Source organism: Aegilops tauschii, chromosome 4 (assembly GCF_002575655.3).
Source record: "Aegilops tauschii subsp. strangulata cultivar AL8/78 chromosome 4, Aet v6.0, whole genome shotgun sequence".
NCBI lineage: Eukaryota > Viridiplantae > Streptophyta > Magnoliopsida > Poales > Poaceae > Aegilops > Aegilops tauschii.
This window is the reverse complement of record NC_053038.3, coordinates 528,590,718-528,609,405: the sequence shown is the minus strand read 5'-3', so window position 1 is coordinate 528,609,405 and position 18,688 is coordinate 528,590,718. Positions and strand designations below refer to the sequence as shown.

General features: G+C 43.7%; 1 protein-coding gene across 1 annotated transcript in view; it reads right to left on the bottom strand.

Moving 5' to 3' along the window:
- LOC120963603 (uncharacterized) overlaps positions 1-8,125 on the bottom strand; it is a 49,985-nt gene extending 41,860 nt beyond the window's left edge. The window contains exons 1-2 of the mRNA XM_073497968.1: positions 7,820-8,125; positions 6,078-6,128 (exon numbers count right to left, since the gene is read on the bottom strand). Of these exons, the coding sequence (XP_073354069.1) occupies positions 6,078-6,128; positions 7,820-8,125 (357 nt within the window). The remainder of the gene's footprint in view (positions 1-6,077; positions 6,129-7,819) is intronic.
- Positions 8,126-18,688: the final 10,563 nt, after the last annotated feature.

Sequence of the window (18,688 nt, the reverse complement as noted above, 5' to 3'; positions counted from 1 at the left end):
GGATCCATCACCGGTGGACATCTTCATCATCCCGACGCTCTCCATGACGAGGAGGGAGTAGTTCACACTCGGAGCTGAGGGTATGTACCAGTAGCTATGTGTTTGATCTCTCTCTCTCTCTCTCTCTCTCTCTCTCTCGTGTTCTTGATTTGGCACGATCTTGATGTACCGCGAGCTTTGCTATTATAGTTGGATCTTATGATGTTTCTCCCCCTCTACTCTCTTGTAATGGATTGAGTTTTCCCTTTGAAGTTATCTTATTGGATTGAGTCTTTAAGGATTTGAGAACACTTGATGTATGTCTTGCATGTGCTTATCTGTGGTGACAATGGGATATTCACGTGATTCACTTGATGTATGTTTTGGTGATCAACTTGCGGGTTCAGTGACCTTGTGAACTTATGCATAGGGGTTGGCACACGTTTTCGACTTGACTCTCCGGTAGAAACTTTGGGGCACTCTTTGAAGTTCTTTGTGTTGGTTGAATAGATGAATCTGAGATTGTGTGATGCATATCATATAATCATACCCATGGATACTTGAGGTGACATTGGAGTATCTAGGTGACATCAGGGTTTTGGTTGATTTGTGTCTGAAGGTGTTATTCTAGTACGAACTCTATGATAGATCGAACGGAAAGAATAGCTTCGTGTTATTTTACTACGGACTCTTGAATAGATCGATCTGAAAGAATAACTTTGAGGTGGTTTCGTACCCTACAATAATCTCTTCGTTTGTTCTCCGCTATTAGTGACTTTGGAGTGACTCTTTGTTGCATGTTGAGGGACAGTTATATGATCCAGTTATGTTATTATTGTTGAGAGAACTTGCACTACTGAAAGTATGAACCCTAGGCCTTGTTTCCTAGCATTTCAATACCGTTTACGCTCACTTTTACCACTTGCTACCTTGCTGTTTTTATATTTTCAGATTACAAAACCTATATCTACCATCCATATTGCACTTGTATCACCATCTCTTCGCCGAACTAGTGCACCTATACAATTTAGCATTGTATTGGGTGTGTTGGAGACACAAGAGACTCTTTGTTATTTGGTTGCAGGGTTGTTTGAGAGAGACCATCTTCATCCTACACCTCCCATGGATTGATAAACCTTAGGTCACCCACTTGAGGGAAATTTGCTACTGTCCTACAAACCTCTGCAGTTGGAGGCCCAACAACGTCTACAAGGAGAAGGTTACGTAGTAGACATCAAAGGTCTCGGAGTATGACACATAAGCTCCACCCGCGGGGAAGACCCATGGTAGCCACATATCGGTCAAGGCTTTATGTGAAGCTAGATTCGCAGAAAACTTGCAGTTCAAGGCCCAGTCCACTGTCCAAGTTGCTTACTAGTGTAGCATAGAGTTCTAGGTGGAAGTTCTACTTAACAGTCTCCACTGTAGTACCTGTATATAAAACAGTGTTTTGGAACCAAAGGCAAATTTTGTGTGCCTCTGGGATTTGGTGGGGGATTGCTGGAATTTTGTCTATTTTGGGCCTAGCCCAATAGCAGTTTCAGAAATTCCTAATAAATCCTAGAGGCCCCCGCAGCCCATTCGTGCAAGGCAAGAGGTGGAACTAAAGTTTAGTCCCACATTGCTAGTTTAGAGGGAGTTGGACCTCTTTATAAGGGGGGCTCTTTCTCCACATGTATGAGGATGAGAACAAGAGGGACATCCACGCGCGCTCCTCCTCCGCTGCCCGCCACGCCTCGCCTCGTCACGACGCGCCACGCCGCGGGTTGCAGGAATGAGCCGATATTGAATACGAACGGCGCACCTCTTCGCCTGCTGCCTGTTCATTTCGTCTCGCTCGTTCTCTACAGCTCCCTGCGAGAGACGCACCAGAACCTCTTCTTCCTCTCGCCACAAGTTCCTGAGCACTGCGCTGCTGCTACGTTCTTCCCCATCCCGGCTTGCGGCGTGCACCGCAGGTCAGGACAGTAGGCCTCTGAAACCGCACCTCTTTGAGTTCTGTACGGGAGAAGGGTGATAAGGTTTTTTGGGAGCGCTGTGCGCGACTACTGACTTGACTCCTTCGTCACGGACGCCCCGGACTCCGACGACTACTTCCCCGACGTCGACAACCTCCTCGACAACATGGCTGGCGAGGACACCGCCAAGTCCAGTGCTGCTACTGTTCCGTATGCGTTCTTCTTTCTGTTGGATGTCCTGCCACGGTATCTCGTAATAGTACTTGCCCTAGACATGTTAGGTTCTACTTCATATATGCGACTAGCTCTATTGTCTGCTATAGATATGCTAAGCTACAGTTCATATATACAGATGCTATTTACCTTCTCTCTGTCAGAACGCATGACTTGTTTTATCTCTACTATATTAGTCATGCTTTATCTAGTATTTCTGTTAATAAAATCATTTAGTAAATTGCTCATATTTCCAACAGGGGTGAGCTTGATAGTAAGCAGTGGTATTATTTCTTGTGCTATCTAGCTACCATGCACCTCGATAATTATTTCTTGCTTGCATCTGCCATCTGCCATACTGCTTGCTATTAAGCCCATGCGTGCAAGCAATATGTGCATGCCACCTGGTTTGACTAAGCACATGCCCCATCTCCATCTTCACCCCCGCCTTCCCATCTCAATCTCGATCTCGATCTCAGAACAGAAGCTCACATGTCTTGGATCAGTGATAAGCTAGAAAAAGTCTTGAATTCGATAGCAACGTCTTCTCTCTCCTTTTCTTGATTTCTCAACCAGGACATCCAACACGAGCTGGTACTATCTGTAGCATGCCAGGTTGGGTATGCAACAACATGCATGGTTGAGATCTGATAATATAATTTTGTTTGTAATCTCCTAATATATTCTTATTCTTCTTTCCGGTGGATTTTCTATCATTTTCTTGAAATCTCGAGGATCAAGTTAAGTTGAGAATCAAGCCTTGTACATCAAACTTGTAGCAACCAATTCCGGTGGTAGGCTGGTAGCCTGTCATATATTAATATAATACCACTAGTTTTTAGTATTTTCTATCAAGATAGCTGAGGTCTTATCGGAAGATTGCACCACCATCATGATAGAACAAAACCTTCCTGGCCGTAATATTTTCTATCAAGTGCTTCATGTGTGGTTCATGCAATGGTTACAAACATGATAAACTGCGGCAAACCCATGCATGCTAAGAAGACAAAATTTCAGTTTTATCTTGTTAATTAGTCTTAATAAGTCGAGCACTTGATGCTTTGGCATGCAGATGCTCTAATAATCAGCCAACGTACGTACTCCTACTTTTATCTACCCATTGTTCCCCTTGATTATTCGCTAGCTGCCGTTAGTTGGGGCGGCTGCCGTCTATAAACAAAATTAAGCTGGATATGCATACCAGGATCATCGACCAATTCACGATTCGATTGAAATATACAATCATATCAAAATGAAGATTCCACTATCGATCTCGACAAGTCAACTATAACCATAATATATCACTGCTGGGCATGAGCGGTTAGCTATCTAAAACCAATCAACAACAGCCATAAATATATTGCCCTAGTATTTATTTACACACAAGCGGCCTGCTTAGTTAATCTTCTTGTGGCTAGTAGTGATTGTCCGCATTGACATGCCACATCAGCTCTGGCGAGCTTTTTTTTTGGGGTGTAAAATCATTTTTTTTCCTTTTTGGTATGTTGAGCGTGTTGGTTGTGTGCATCGTCCTACGTAGAGACTAGACATTTTGCTCGGTACAGTTGTATCATCTTGGTATATCGATTGAACGAAAGCTCCGACGAGCAACCATGTGGACAAGCTACTCAGCCGGTGGTTGGCGTGACTAGAGGATGAGTTCCAGACGCTCACCACGGGGCCCCCTTGAGCAATGCTAGAGCTATTTAAATAATTGTACGGGATTAACGTAATGAGGCAGGTGGAGAAGTATGATTGGAGATAAGGGGCGGACGGGCCCACCCCCAAAAAATCGGGGGGGGGGGGGGGGGGGAAGAGTTTAGATTGGAGGTTTACGTAAAAGTTTTCCTAGCTCTTCGTAGATGTAGGATTTTCGGGGCCCCCTTGCCACTGGGCGGGCACTTGGATGCCAGGCCGGCCGGCCAACAACTAGGACGTTGTGGTCGACTCTCTTTTTTGCGAATACGCAAAGATTGCGTATCTTTTTTCATTGATACAAGAAAATAGAATGAGTACAATGAGGGACATACGCGTGAAACAGATGCAGGAATGCGTAACATGGTGCCTAGAGCAGAGAGACAAGGGATGCTTTGGCCGAACAGAGGATACAAAACAGCTAAACTTCCCACACCCGAACCAAAAGCAGCATGTCAAACCAGCAAGAAGTCCAAAATCGCCAAACCCAACAAGACAACACCTTCAAGAAGGAAGACGATGACCAGACACCGTTGCCATCATGTCCAAAGAAATCGGCCCTAGGGTTTGCCTTGAGCTCGAAGAGGGGCATAGCTGGAGGCCATGGCAGTGCCGAAAAGCGACACCCGTGGGTGATAACCCACAAGTATAGAGGATCGCAACAGTTTTCGATAAGTAAGAGTGTCGAACCCAACGAGGAGCTAAAGGTAGAATAAATATTCCCTCAAGTTCTATCGACAACCGATACAACTCTACGCACGCTTAACATTTACTTTACCTAGAACAAGTATGAAACTAGAAGTACTTTGTAGGTGTTTTGGATAGGTCTGCAAGATAATAAAGAGCGCGTAAATAAAAGCTAGGGGCTGTTTAGATAAAGACACAACTAAATTAATTTTAGTAGAGAGCTTTTTGTTACGAGAAAGTTATTTGTCCCTAGGCAATCGATAACTAGACCGGTAATCACTATTGCAATTTCATTTGAGGGAGAGGCATAAGCTAACATACTTTCTCTACTTGGATCATATGCACTTATGATTGGAACTCTAGCAAGCATCCGCAACTACTAAAGATCATTAAGGTAAGACCCAACCATAGCATTAAAGTATCAAGTCCCCTTTATCCCATACGCAAACAACCTACTTACTCGGGTCTGTGCTTCTGTCGCTCACGCCACCCACCATAAGCAAATCATAAACATATTGCAACACCCTACAGCGGGGATCCCTCACGCTTGCGCGACACGGAGAGCACCATAGGACAACACCAATAATAAAACATGCAACTCAAACCAATCTTGATCATCAAATAGCCATTAGGACAAAACGGATCTACTCAAACACCATAAGATAGCCATACATCATTGGGAAATAACATATAGCGTCGAGCACCATGTTTAAGTAAAGATTACAGCGGGTAAGAGAGAGGTTACACCGCTGCATAGAGGGGGGAAGAGTTGGTGATGATGGCGGTGAAGTTGTTGATGAAGATGGCGGTGATGATGATGGCCCCGGTGGCACTCCAGCGCCACGGAAGCGAGGGGGAGAGAGCCCCCCTCCTCCTTCTTCTTCCTTAACCTTCTCCCTAGATGAGAGAAGGGTTTCCCCTATGGTTCTTGGCCTCCATGGCTTGGGAGGGGCATGAGCCCCTCCGAGATTGGATCTGTCTCTCTGTCTCTCTCTGTTTCTGCATTTTTTCCTAGCTGCCCTTTCACCGTTTCGTATATATATGGAGATCCGTAACTCCGATTGGACTGAAACCTTCACCGTATTTTTTTAACCAAAAATTAGCTTTCTTGCGGCCGAAGAAGGGGATCAACTGCCTTACGGGGGGCCCATGAGGGTCAGGGGCGTGCCTAGGGGGGTGGGGCGCGCCGCCCTGCCTCGTGCCTCCCTCGGGCACCGTCTCGCGGAATTTTTCTTCCAGAATTCTCCAAATATTCCAAAAATATTCTCCGACCGTTTTTATCCGGTTTGGATTCCGTTTGATATGGATATTCTGCGAAACAAAAACATGCAACAAACAGGAACTGGCACTGGGCACTGGATCAATATGTTAGTCCCAAAAATAGTATAAAAAGTTGCCAAAAAGTATATGAAAGTTGTATAATATTGGCATGGAACAATAAACAATTATAGATACGACGGAGACGTATCAGTGGGCGCCGCTTCTGCCTGCCCCGGTAAACTGAGTAGGGATTTCTCCCTGGCCTGAGGCTGAGGCGGTGCTAACCTCCGGCGGTATGACCCGGCCGGAGTTATTAGCCGGCTGGGACTTGGTAAACTGGCAGACAGTTAAGACAGATAGTTAAGACAGATGGCTAAGACAGACGGTAAACCGGCTGGTGGTAAACCGACAGGAGCTAAGTCAGATGATAACCCGGCAGGTGTTAAGTCAGATGATAACCCGACAGATGTTAAGTCAGTTCATAAACCGGCAGACCATCATAAACCGGTAGACAGTGATAACTAGTTGACAGTCATAACTCGGCGGGCAATCATAAACCGGCAGACAATGATAACTGGTTGATAGTCATAACCCGACAGACAATGATAACTGGTTGACAGTCATAACTCGGCAGATAGAGTTGCCTGGAGTTATGAAGCCCGAGACGTTATGAAGCCCAATACGTTAAGAAGCCCATGAAGAGAAGTCAGAATAGTTTTAGTCTTAATCCGAGTTGGACTCTACATGTAACCCGCCCCTTCAACATATATAAGGAGGGGCAGGGCACCCCAAGAGGAAGGGAGAAAAATAATCTTAAGGGTTAGCCATAACTAGGAGAGCCGGTTTACGGCGACTCCCTCGTGATGATAATGAGACCTAGCCACAAACAACATGTAGGGTTGTTACCGGATGATGTTTCCCGAGGCCCGAAGCTATCTAAATCCTTGTCTTGTGTTGCGTTTCTCGATTCCACTCAACCCCTCTCAAGTCCTCACACTAGGACATCTGCCGTGACAATTCCACGACACCCGGTAAGCTGAGTAGGGATTTCTCCCTGGCCTGAGGCTGAGCAATCCCATAGCCGTCGGATCTGGGATCAAAGATGAGGAAGCCACCGCTGGTTGGAATTGCCATGACTGTAAGGGGAGTTGATGGTGTTGCACCTGCCGCCGGAGGTTAGCACCGCCTCCATACCCATGAGAATTAGATCTAGGGAAAGGGGAGTCTTTGAGGTGTACGGGATAGGGCAGGCAGCAAAGCAAAGACAACCGTGAGGGAAGGCGGCGGCAACCCACAACATAGGAAGCTAGTACTAGAGGGATGCAGATCCAAGCTATCGAGGCCGTAGCTATCGGGACATCGACGAGCTAAGCAAGCTGAAAGGGATGCAGCTATTGGGTCGCCGAGGCCGGAGTTGCCCGACTGAGGACTTTGGCAAGCCACAAACACTGTAGAAAGTGGGTCTGAGTGTAACAGGCTCGATCTACTGAAGGCTCAGGATCGGATCTGGGAGGGGATGAAGAAAGAGGTAGGTAGGGTTTGGAGGAAGGGGAAAGGTAGAAATCAGAGGAAGAGAAACTTCTCTCTGCCGATCCAGTTCTATATTCTTCGATAATTCACTCTCTGGTAGCCTAGCTACTTAACCACACTCACAGGCACGCAGGCTCGGTTGGCCCAATACGCAACGCACACACTAAAGCCCAACAGGAAATGCCAACTAGCCTCATTCTCTAACTGCCACCCGGTCCAGTCCCTCTCCTTGGCCTTCTGCCGATGGGGTCGCCCCTGCAGGCGTGACATTCTCCCCCTTGAGTCTCGGCTTGTCCCCAAGCCGTGCTTGCTGGAAAATGACGACGAAGGTCTGCTGGTTCCTCCCAGGTTCCCAACGACGGCGATATCTCGCTCCACTGCACCAGGAGTCGTGGGCGCATCTCCCCTTGCGTCTTGATGAACTTGGTTGCCAAAATCGCCTCACGAAAGTGTTCTTCCTGCAACACAGAGTTAGCTGGTGGAAGGCTCGGACTTACCGAAATGCCTGGACTGATTGCCTTCTTCAATTGAGAGACATGCACAACTGGGTGTATTTTACTGTCGACCGGCAACTGGAGCTTGTATGCCACCTTCCCGATCTGAGCTATGACAGGATATGGCCCGTAATATCTGAACGCCAGCTTTTGATATGGCCACTGAGCCACCGATGTCTGAATGAATGGCTGAAGCCTCAAGTACAGCAGATCCCCTACCTCAAAGGACCGATCCGTGCGGTGCTTGTCTGGTTGCTTCTTCATTCGATCTTGTGCGTGTTTTAGCTGCTGCTGCAAGTGATCCATCATGACTGCTCTCTCCTGTAACTACGCTGACAGGTCCGGCACTGAGCTCTCCTCCACCTGTGTAAATGCAAATTCTCGCGGCAGGTGCCCATAGATCACTTCAAAAGGAGTGCACCCTAGCAAGGAGTGAAAAGCCGTATTGTACCAATATTCAGCCAAAAACAGCCACTTGCTCCAGTTCTTCGGGCACGAGTGCACCGCACAATGTAAGTATCCTTCTAAGCACTGATTCACCCACTCGGTTTTCCCATCAATCTGTGGATGATAAGATGAGCTCAATCTCAGCTTGGTTTGAGATCGCTTGAATAGTTCCTACCAAATCGCGCTGGTGAAGATCCGTCTCTGTCCGAGATGATGGCCAGGGGCAACCCATGCAGACGGAAAATGTTCTTCATGACCGCTTCTGCCACTGTCAAAGCTGTGTAAGGGTGTTTCAGGGGTATGCAGTGAGCATATTTTGAGAATTTATCCACCACCACGAGAATTACGTTCTGCCCTCCTGAGGTCGGCAGCCCCTCGATGAAATCAAGAGACACAACTGCCCACGGTCTTTTAGGAATTGGAAGAGGTTGCAGTAATCCTGCTGGAGAGATCCTCTCTGTCTTAGCTCTCTAACAAGTGTCGCAAGATTTCACGTACTGTTTGATCATGGCCTTCATACCTTTCCAAGAGAAGAGGTTTTTGACACGATGATAAGTAGCATAGAATCTTGAATGGCCTCCGATCGCGCTGTCATGCAGAGCTTTGATCAAGGCTAGCTGAGTTGTTTCATAAGAGCCAATCCAAATACGTCCTTTGTGATGAATCACCCCATCCTGCAATGCGTAATCACTGTCACTAGTTGGATCCAGCGTTAGCTGTTCCAGTTTGCGCTGGGCCTCCGTGTCCTGACGATAACTGCTTGCGACGGCCTCGAGCCATGCTGGCCGACAGACTGAGACTGCTGCGAGCTCCCCCTCCTCCCAATGATCTCTTCTTGACAACGCATCGGCTGCCTTGTTGGTGATGCCCGTTTTGTACTGGATTTGAAATTGAAGACCCACGAGCTTGGTGAAGGCTCTCTGTTGAATTGGTGTGTTTAGCCGCTGATCTGTCAAGTGGAGCAAGCTCTTTTGATCCGTGCGCACCAGGAACTCCGCGTGTTGCAGATACGGGCACCAGTGGTCCACTGCAAGCATCAGCGCTAGGCATTCTTTTTCATAAGCAGAGAATTCAAGGTTGCGTGGGGCGAGAGCCCTGCTCAAGTAGGCCAGGGGGTGAGCGTCCTGCATAAGCACTGCACCCACTCCCGTAGCACTAGCGTCCGTCTCGACCACAAACTTCTTTGTGAAATCTGGCAATGCCAGCACCGGGGCCTGAACCAGGGCTTTCTTCAATTCATTGAATGCTGTCTCAGCCGTTGGTGTCCAGATAAACAAGGTACCTTTCTTAAGCATGTCCATCAAGGGGCGAGAAATGATACCAAAGTTTCTGACGAACTTACGGTAATAGCCCGCCAGCCCCCAGAACTCCCTCAGCTTACGAACTGATTCCGGATGCGGCCAATCACGGACTGACTCAATTTTGCGGTCATCCATGGCCACCCCATCACTGCTGATCTTGTGCCCCAAGTATATTATCTGCTGCTGCGCGAACAAGCACTTCGAGCGTTTGACCTTCAGGCTGTGTTCCTTCAGTGTTTGCAGTACTTTTCTCAACAATCTCACATGCTCCTTGCTACCTCTTGAGCACTGCGTTGGTTTTCCCTTGAAGAGGAAATGGTGATGCAGTAAAGTACTGTAAGTATTTCCCTCAGTTTTGAGAACCAAGGTATCAATCTAGTAGGAGACCATGCTCAAGTCCCACGCACCTACACAAACAAATAAGAACCTTGCAACCAACGCGATAAAGGGGTTGTCAATCCCTTCACGGCCACTTGCAAAAGTGAGATCTGATAGAGATGATAAGATAATATTTTGGTATTTTTATGATAAAGACTAAAAGTAAAGAAAGCAAAATAAATGGTAATAGAAATAACGATGATTAATATGATAGAAGATAGACCCCGGGGCCATAGGTTTCACTAGGGGCCATAGGTTTCACTAGTGGCTTCTCTCAAGAGCATAAGTATTACGGTGGGTGAACGAATTACTGTCGAGCAATTGATAGAACTGAGCATAGTTATGAGAATATCTAGGTATGATCATGTATATAGGCATCACGTCCGCGACAAGTAGACCGACTCTTGCCTGCATCTACTACTATTACTCCACACATCGACCGCTATCCAGCATGCATATAGATTATTAAGTTCATAAGAACAGAGTAACGCTTTAAGCAAGATGACATGATGTAGGGATAAACTCAAGCAATATGATATAAACCCCGGCTTTTTATCCTCGATGGCAACAATACAATACGTGTCGTTTCCCCTACTGTCACTGGGATCGAGCACCGCAAGATTGAACCCAAAGCTAAGCACTCTCCCATTGCAAGAAAGATCAATCTAGTAGGCCAAACCAAACTGATAATTCGAAGAGACTTGCAAAGATAACCAATCATACATAAAAGAATTCAGAGGAGATTCAAATATTGTTCATAGATAATCTTGATCATAAACCCACAATTCATCGGATCTCGACAAACACACCGCAAAAGAAGATTACATCAAATAGATCTCCAAGAGAATCGAGGAGAACTTTGTATTGAGATCCAAAGAGAGAGAAGAAGCCATCTAGCTAATAACTATGGACCCGAGGGTCTGAGGTAAACTACCGACACATCATCGGAGAGGCTATGGTGTTGATGTAGAAGCCCTCCGTGATCAATGCCTCCTCCAGCGGAGCGCCGGAAAAGGCCCCAAGATGGGATCTCACGGGTACAGAGAGTTGCGGCGGTGGAAATAGGGTTTTGGCTCCGTCCCTGATGTTTCCAGGGTATAAGAGTATATATAGGCGAAAGAAGTCGGTCAGGAGAGCTACGAGGGGCCCACGAGGGTGGGGGGCGCGCCCAGGGGGGCAGGCGCGCCTCCCTGCCTCATGGCCTCCTCGTTGATTGCTTGACGTCCACTCCAAGTCCTCTGGATCATGTTTGTTCCAAAAATCACGTCCCCGAAGGTTTCATTCCGTTTGGACTCCGTTTGATATTCCTTTCCTTCGAAACACTGAAATAGGCAAAAAAAAGCAATTCGGGCCGCGCCTCCGGTTAATAGGTTAGTCCCAAAAATAATATAAAAGTATATAATAAAGCCCATTAAACATTCAAAACAGATAATATAATAACATGGAACAATCAAAAATTATAGATACGTTGGAGACGTATCAAGCATCCCCAAGCTTAATTCCTGCTCGTCCTCGAGTAGGTAAATGATAAAAACAGAATTTTTGATGTGGAATGCTACCTAGCATATTTTCAATGTAATTATCTTAATTGTGGCATGCATATTTAGATCCAAATGATTCAAAATAAAAGTTCATATTGACAAAAAAAATAGTAATACTTCAAGCATACTAACAAGTAATCATGTCTTATCAAAATAGCATAGCCAAAGAAAGCTTATCCCTACAAAATCATATAGTTAGGCTATGCTTCATTTTCATCACACAAAATACTCCCATCATGCACAACCCCGGTTTCAGCCAAGCAATTGGTTCATACTTTTTAACGCACTTCAGCTTTTTCAACTCTCACGCAATACATGAGCGCAAGCCATGGATATAGCACTATATGTGGAATAGAGTGGTGGTTGTGAAGAGGACAAAAAGGGAGAAGATAGTCTCACATCAGCTAGGCGCATCAACGGGCTATGGAGATGCCCGTCAATAGATATCAATGTGAGTGAGTTGGGATTGCCATGCAACGGATGCACTAGAGCTATAAATGTATGAAAGCTCAACAAAAGAAACTAAGTGGGTGTGCATCCAACTTACTTTCTCACGAAGACCTAGGGCATTTTGAGGAAGCGCATCATTGGAATATACAAGCCAAGTTCTATAATGAAAAATTCCCACTAGTATATGAAAGTGACAACATAGAAGACTCTCTATCATGAAGATCATGGTGCTACTTTGAAGCAAAAGTGTGGAAAAAGGATAGTAACATTGTCCCTTCTCTCTTTTTCTCTCATTTTTTTATTTTTTTCTCTTGGCCTTTCTCTTTTTTTTCTTTGGCCTGTTTTTTTTTCTTAGTCCGGAATCTCATCCCGACTTGTGGGGGAATCATAGTCTCCATCATCCTTTCCTCACATGGGACAATTCTCTAATAATGATCATCACACTTTTATTTACTTACAACTCAATACTTAGAACAAAATATGACTCTATGTGAATGCCTCCGGCGGTGTACTGGGATATGCAATGAACCAAGAGTGACATGTATGAAAAATTATGAATGGTGTCTTTGCCACAAATACAATGTCAACTACATGATCATGCAAAGCAATATGACAATGATGGAGCGTGTCATAATAAACGGAACGGTGGAAAGTTGCATGGCAATATATCTTGGAATGATTATGGAAATGCCATGATAGGTAGGTATGGTGGCTGTTTTGAGGAAGATATAAGGAGGCTTATGTGTGATAGAGCGTATCATATCACGGGGTTTGGATGCACCGGCGAAGTTTGTACCAACTCTCAAGGTGAGAAAGGGCAATGCACGGTACCGTAGAGGCTAGAAAATTGTGGAAGGATGAGAGTGCGTATAATCCATGGACTCACATTAGTCATAAAGAACTCATATACTTATTGCAAAAGTTTACTAGCCCTCTAAGCAAAGTACTACTACGCATGCTCCTAGGGGAAGGGTTGGTAGGAGTTAACCATCACGCGATCCCGACCTCCACACATAAGGAAGGCAATCAAAAGAGCACCCCATGCAACAAATTTGTTACACAACTTTTACCATACGTGCATGCTACGGGACTTGCCAACTTCAACACAAGTATTTCTCAATTTCATAATTACCCAACTAGCATGACTCTAACATTACCACCTTTATATCTCAAAACAATTATCAAGCATCAAATTGATCATAGTGTTATTCTCAAAAAAAAAATTTGATCATAGTGTTTAATGCACTTTCTATGATAGTTTTTATTATACCCAACTTGGATGCCCATTATACTAGGATCAATTTTTATAACCATAGAAAATACCATGATGTTCTAGAAGACTCTCAAAATAATATAAGTGAAGCATGAGAGATCAATAATTTCTACAAAATTAAGACACCGCCGTGCTCTAAAAGATATAAGTGAAGCACTAGAGCAAAAACTATATAGCTCAAAAGATATAAGTGAAGCACATAGAGTGTTCTAATAAATTCAGAATCATGTGTGTCTCTCCCAAAAGGTGTGTACAGCAAGGATGATTGTGGCAAGCAAAGACTCAAATCATACAAGACGCTCCAAGCAAATCATGTGGTGAATAAAAATATAGCCCCAAGTAAAGTTACCGATAGACGAAGACGAAAGAGGGGATGCCTTCCGGGGCATACCCAAGTTTAGGATCTTGCCAATCCTTGTTCCATAATCCATCAAACCTTTACCCAAAACTTGAAAACTTCACAACACAAAACTCAACAGAAAAGCTCATGAACTCCGTTAGCGAAATAAAACAAACCACTACTATAAGGTACTGTAATGAACTCATTCTTTGTTTATATTGGTGTTAAACCTACTGTATTCCAACTTCTTTATGGTTCATAAGCTCTTTTACTAGCCATAGATTCATCAAAATAAGCAAACAACACACGAAAAACAGAATCTGTCAAAAACAGAACAATCTGTAGTAATCTGTATCTAACGCAAACTTCTGTAACTCAAAAAATTCTACCAAAATGGGAAGTTCTAGATAATTTGTCTATTAATCTTCTGCAAAAGAATCAACTGAATAGCACGTTTCTGTGATTTATGAAAACTAATCTCGTGCGCGCAAAAGTTTCTGTTTTTCAGCAAGATCAAATTAACTATCACCCAAGAAGATCCTATAGGTTTTACTTGGCACAAACACTAATTAAAACATAAAAAAAATCTAACCAGAGGCTAGATCAAATATTTATTGAATAACAGCAAGGAAAAATATTGGGTTGTCTCCCAACAAGCGCTTTTCTTTAAAGCCTTTTAGCTAGGCATTGATAATTTTAATTATGCTCACATGAAAGACAAGAATTGAAGCACAAAGAGAACATCATAAAACATGTGAAAAACACATCTAAGTCTAACATACTTCCTATGCATAGGCATCTTATTGTCAAACAAATTATCAAGACAAGCAAAAACTAGCATATGCAAGGAAGAAGGAAGAGACGATAGCAATCTCAACATAACGAGAGGTAATTTTGTAACATGAAGATTTCTACAACCATATTTTCCTCTCTCATGATAATTACATGTGGGATCGTATTCAAACGCAATAATATAACTATCACATAGAATATTCTCTTTATGAACCACATTCATGCAAAGTTGACACACTTCCAAAATAGTGGGATTATCATAAAATAAAGTCATGACCTCCTCGAACCCACTTTTATCAAAAACTCCATAAGATTGAACATTATCCAAATATGTGGGATCTAAAGTTGACACTCTTCCAAACCCACTTTCAATATTATTGCAAACACTATTATCAATCTCATATTCATCATGGGGCTTAAATAAATTTTCAAGATCTTAAGAAGAATCACCCCAATCATGATCATTGCAACAAGTAGTAGACATAGCAATCTTAGCATCCCCAAGCTTTGGGTTTTGCATATTACTAGCACAATTGACATCAAGAGAATTTATAGTAAAATCATTGCAATCATGCTTTTTATTCAAGGAGCTATCGTGAATCTCTTCATAAATTACTTCATCACAATTTTCAGATTCACAGATTTCAAGCAAAACTTCATAAAGATAATCTAGTGCACAAAACTCACTAGCAATTGGTTCATCATAATTTGATCTCTTAAAAAGATTAACAAATGGATGAGGATCCATAGATCTTAGGTTCTCTGTTTAGTAATAAACAACTATTCCAACCAAACGAGCAAACGAGCCAAGACATCAAAGCAAACAAAAAGACGAACAGAAGAAGAGTGAATAAAACGGCAAGGATGAAGTGGGGGAGAGGAAAACGAGAGGCAAATGTCAAATAATGTAATGCGAGGGATAAGAGTTTGTGATGGGTACTTGGTATGTCTTGACTTGTGCGTAGACTCCCCGGCAACGGCGCCAGAAATCCTTCTTGCTACCTCTTGAGCACTGCGTTGGTTTTCCCTTGAAGAAGAAAGGGTGATGCAGTAAAGTAGCGTAAGTATTTCCCTCAGTTTTGAGAACCAAGGTATCAATCCGGTAGGAGACCACGCTCAAGTCCCACGCACCTACACAAACAAATAAGAACCTTGCAACCTACGCGATAAATGGGTTGTCAATCCCTTCACGGCCACTTGCAAAAGTGAGATCTGATAGAGATAATAAGATAATATTTTTGGTATTTTTATGATAAAGACTAATAGTAAAGAAAGCAAAATAAACGGTAATAGAAATAACGATAGATTAATATGATAGAAGTGTTGGGAACGTAGTAATTTCAAAAAAATTCCTACGCACACGCAAGATCATGGTGATGCATAGCAACGAGAGGGGAGAGTGTGTCCACGTACCCTCGTAGACTGAAAGCGGAAGCGTTATGACAACGCGGTTGCTGTAGTCGTACGTCTTCACGATCCGACCGATCCAAGTACCGAACGTACGGCACCTCCGAGTTCAGCACACGTTTAGCTCGATGACGTCCCACGAACTCCGATCCAGCAGAGCTTTGCGGGAGAGTTCCGTAAACACAACGGCTTGATGACGGTGTTGATGATGCTACTGACGCAGGGCTTCGCCTAAGCACCGCTACGATATTACCGAGGTGGAATATGGTGGAGGGGGGCACCGCACACGGCTAAGAGATCAATGATCAATTGTTGTGTCTCCATGGGATGCCCCTCTCCCCGTATATAAAGGACTGGAGGAGGGGGAGGACCGGCCCTCTCCATGGCGCGCCCTAGGGGAGTCCTACTCCCATCGGGAGTAGGATTCCCCCTTTCCTAGTAGAACTAAGCCCTTCCAAGTAGTAGGAGTAGGAGAGAAGGAAAGGGAAAAGAGAAGAGAAGGAAGGAGGGATCGGTAATAAACCTTGGGGGGGGGGGCACGCAGCCTCCTCTCTCTCTTTCCCCTAAAGCCCAATAAGGCCCATATACTCCCCGACGAATTCCCGTAACTCTCCTGTACTCCGAAAAATACCCGAATCACTCGGAACCTTTCCGAAGTCCGAATATGGTCGTCCAATATATCGATTTTTACGTCTCGACCATTTTGAGACTCCTCGTCATGTCCCCGATCTCATCCGGGACTCCGAACTACCTTCGGTACATCAAAACATATAAACTCATATTACCGATCGTCACCGAACGTTAAGCGTGCGGACCCTACGGGTTCGAGAACTATGTAGACATGACCGAGACACATCTCTGGTCAATAACCAATAGCGGAACCTGGATGCTCATATTGGTTCCTACATATTCTATGAAGATCTTTATCGGTCAAACCGCATAACAACATACGTTGTTCCCTTTGTCATCAGTATGTTACTTGCCCGAGATTCAATTGTCGGTATCTCAATACCTAGCTAAATCTCGTTACCGGCAAGTCTCTTTACTCGTTCCGTAATGCATCATCCCGCAACTAACTCATTAGTCACATTGCTTGCAAGGCTTATAATGATGTGCATTACCGAGAGGGCCCAGAGATACCTCTCCGACAATCGGAGTGACAAATCCTAATCTCGATCTATGCCAACTCAAAAAGTACCATCGGAGACACCTGTAGAGCACCTTTATAATCACCCAGTTACGTTGTGACGTTTGGTAGCACACAAAGTGTTCCTCCGGTAATCGGGAGTTGCATTATATCATAGTCATACGAACATGTATAAGTCATGAAGAAAGCAATAGCAGTAAACTAAAACGATCAAGTGCTAAGCTAACGGAATGGGTCAAGTCAATCACATCATTCTCCTAATGATGTGATCCTGTTTATCAAATGACAACTCATGTCTATGGTTAGGAAACATAATCATCTTTGATCAACGAGCTAGTAAAGTAGAGGCATACTAGTGACACTCTGTTTGTCTATGTATTCACACATGTATTATGTTTTCGGTTAATACAATTCTAGCATGAATAATAAACATTTATCATGAAATAAGGAAATAAATAATAACTTTCTTATTGCCTCTAGGGCATATTTCCTTCAGTCTGCCACTTGCACTAGAGTCAATAATCTAGTTCACATCGCCATGTGATTTAACATCAACAGTTTACATCACCATGTGATTAATATCCATAGTTCACATCGTCATGTGACCAACACCCAAAGGGTTTACTAGATTCAATAATCTAGTTTACATCGCTATGTGATTAACACCCAAAGAGTACTAAGGTGTGATCATGTTTTGCTTGTGAGAGAAGTTTAGTCAATGGGTCTGCCAAATTCAGATCCGTATGTAATTTGCAAATTTCTATGTCAACAATGCTCCGCACGGAGCTACTCTAGCTAATTGCTCCCACTTTCAATATGTATCCAGATTGAGACTTAGAGTCATCTGGATCAGTGTCAAAACTTGCATCGACGTAACCTTTTACGATGAACCTTTTTTCACCTCCATAATCGAGAAACATATCCTTATTCCACTAAGGATAATTTTGACCGCTGTCCAGTGATCTACTCCTAGATCACTATTGTACTCCCTTGCCAAACTCAATGTAGGGTATACAAGAGATCTGGTACACATCATAGCATACTTTTATAGAACCTATGACTGAAGCATAGGGAATGACTTTTCATTCTCTTTCTATTTTCTGCCGTGGTCGGGTTTTGAGTCTTCACTCAACTTCACACCTTAAAACACAGGCAAGAACTCCTTCTTTGACTGTTCCATTTTGAACTACTTCAAAATCTTTGTCAAGGTATGTACTCATTGAAAAATCTTATCAAGTGTCTTGATCTATCTCTATAGATCATGATGCTCAATATGTAAGCAGCTTCACCAAGGTCTTTCTTTGAAAAACTCCTTTCAAACACTCCTATATGATTTCCAGAAAATTCTACATTATTTCCGATCAACAATATGTCACTCACATATACTTATTAGAAAGGCTGTAGTGCTCCCACTCACTTTCTTGTAAATACAGGCTTCACCGCAAGTCTGTATAAAACTATATGCTTTGATCAACTTATCAAAGTGTATATTCCAACTCTGAGATGCTTGCACCAGTCAATAGATGGATCGCTGGAGCTTGCACACTTTGTTAGAACCTTTAGGATTGACAAAACCTTCTTGTTGTATCATATACAACTCTTCTTTAAGAAATACATTAAGGAATGCAGTTTTGACATCCATTTGCCAGATTTCATCGAATGTGGCAATTGCTAACATGATTCGGACAGACTTAAGCATCACTACGAGTGAGAAAATCTCATCGTAGTCAACACCTTGAACTTGTCGAAAACATTTTGCGACAATTCGAGCTTTCTAGATAGTAACACTACTAACA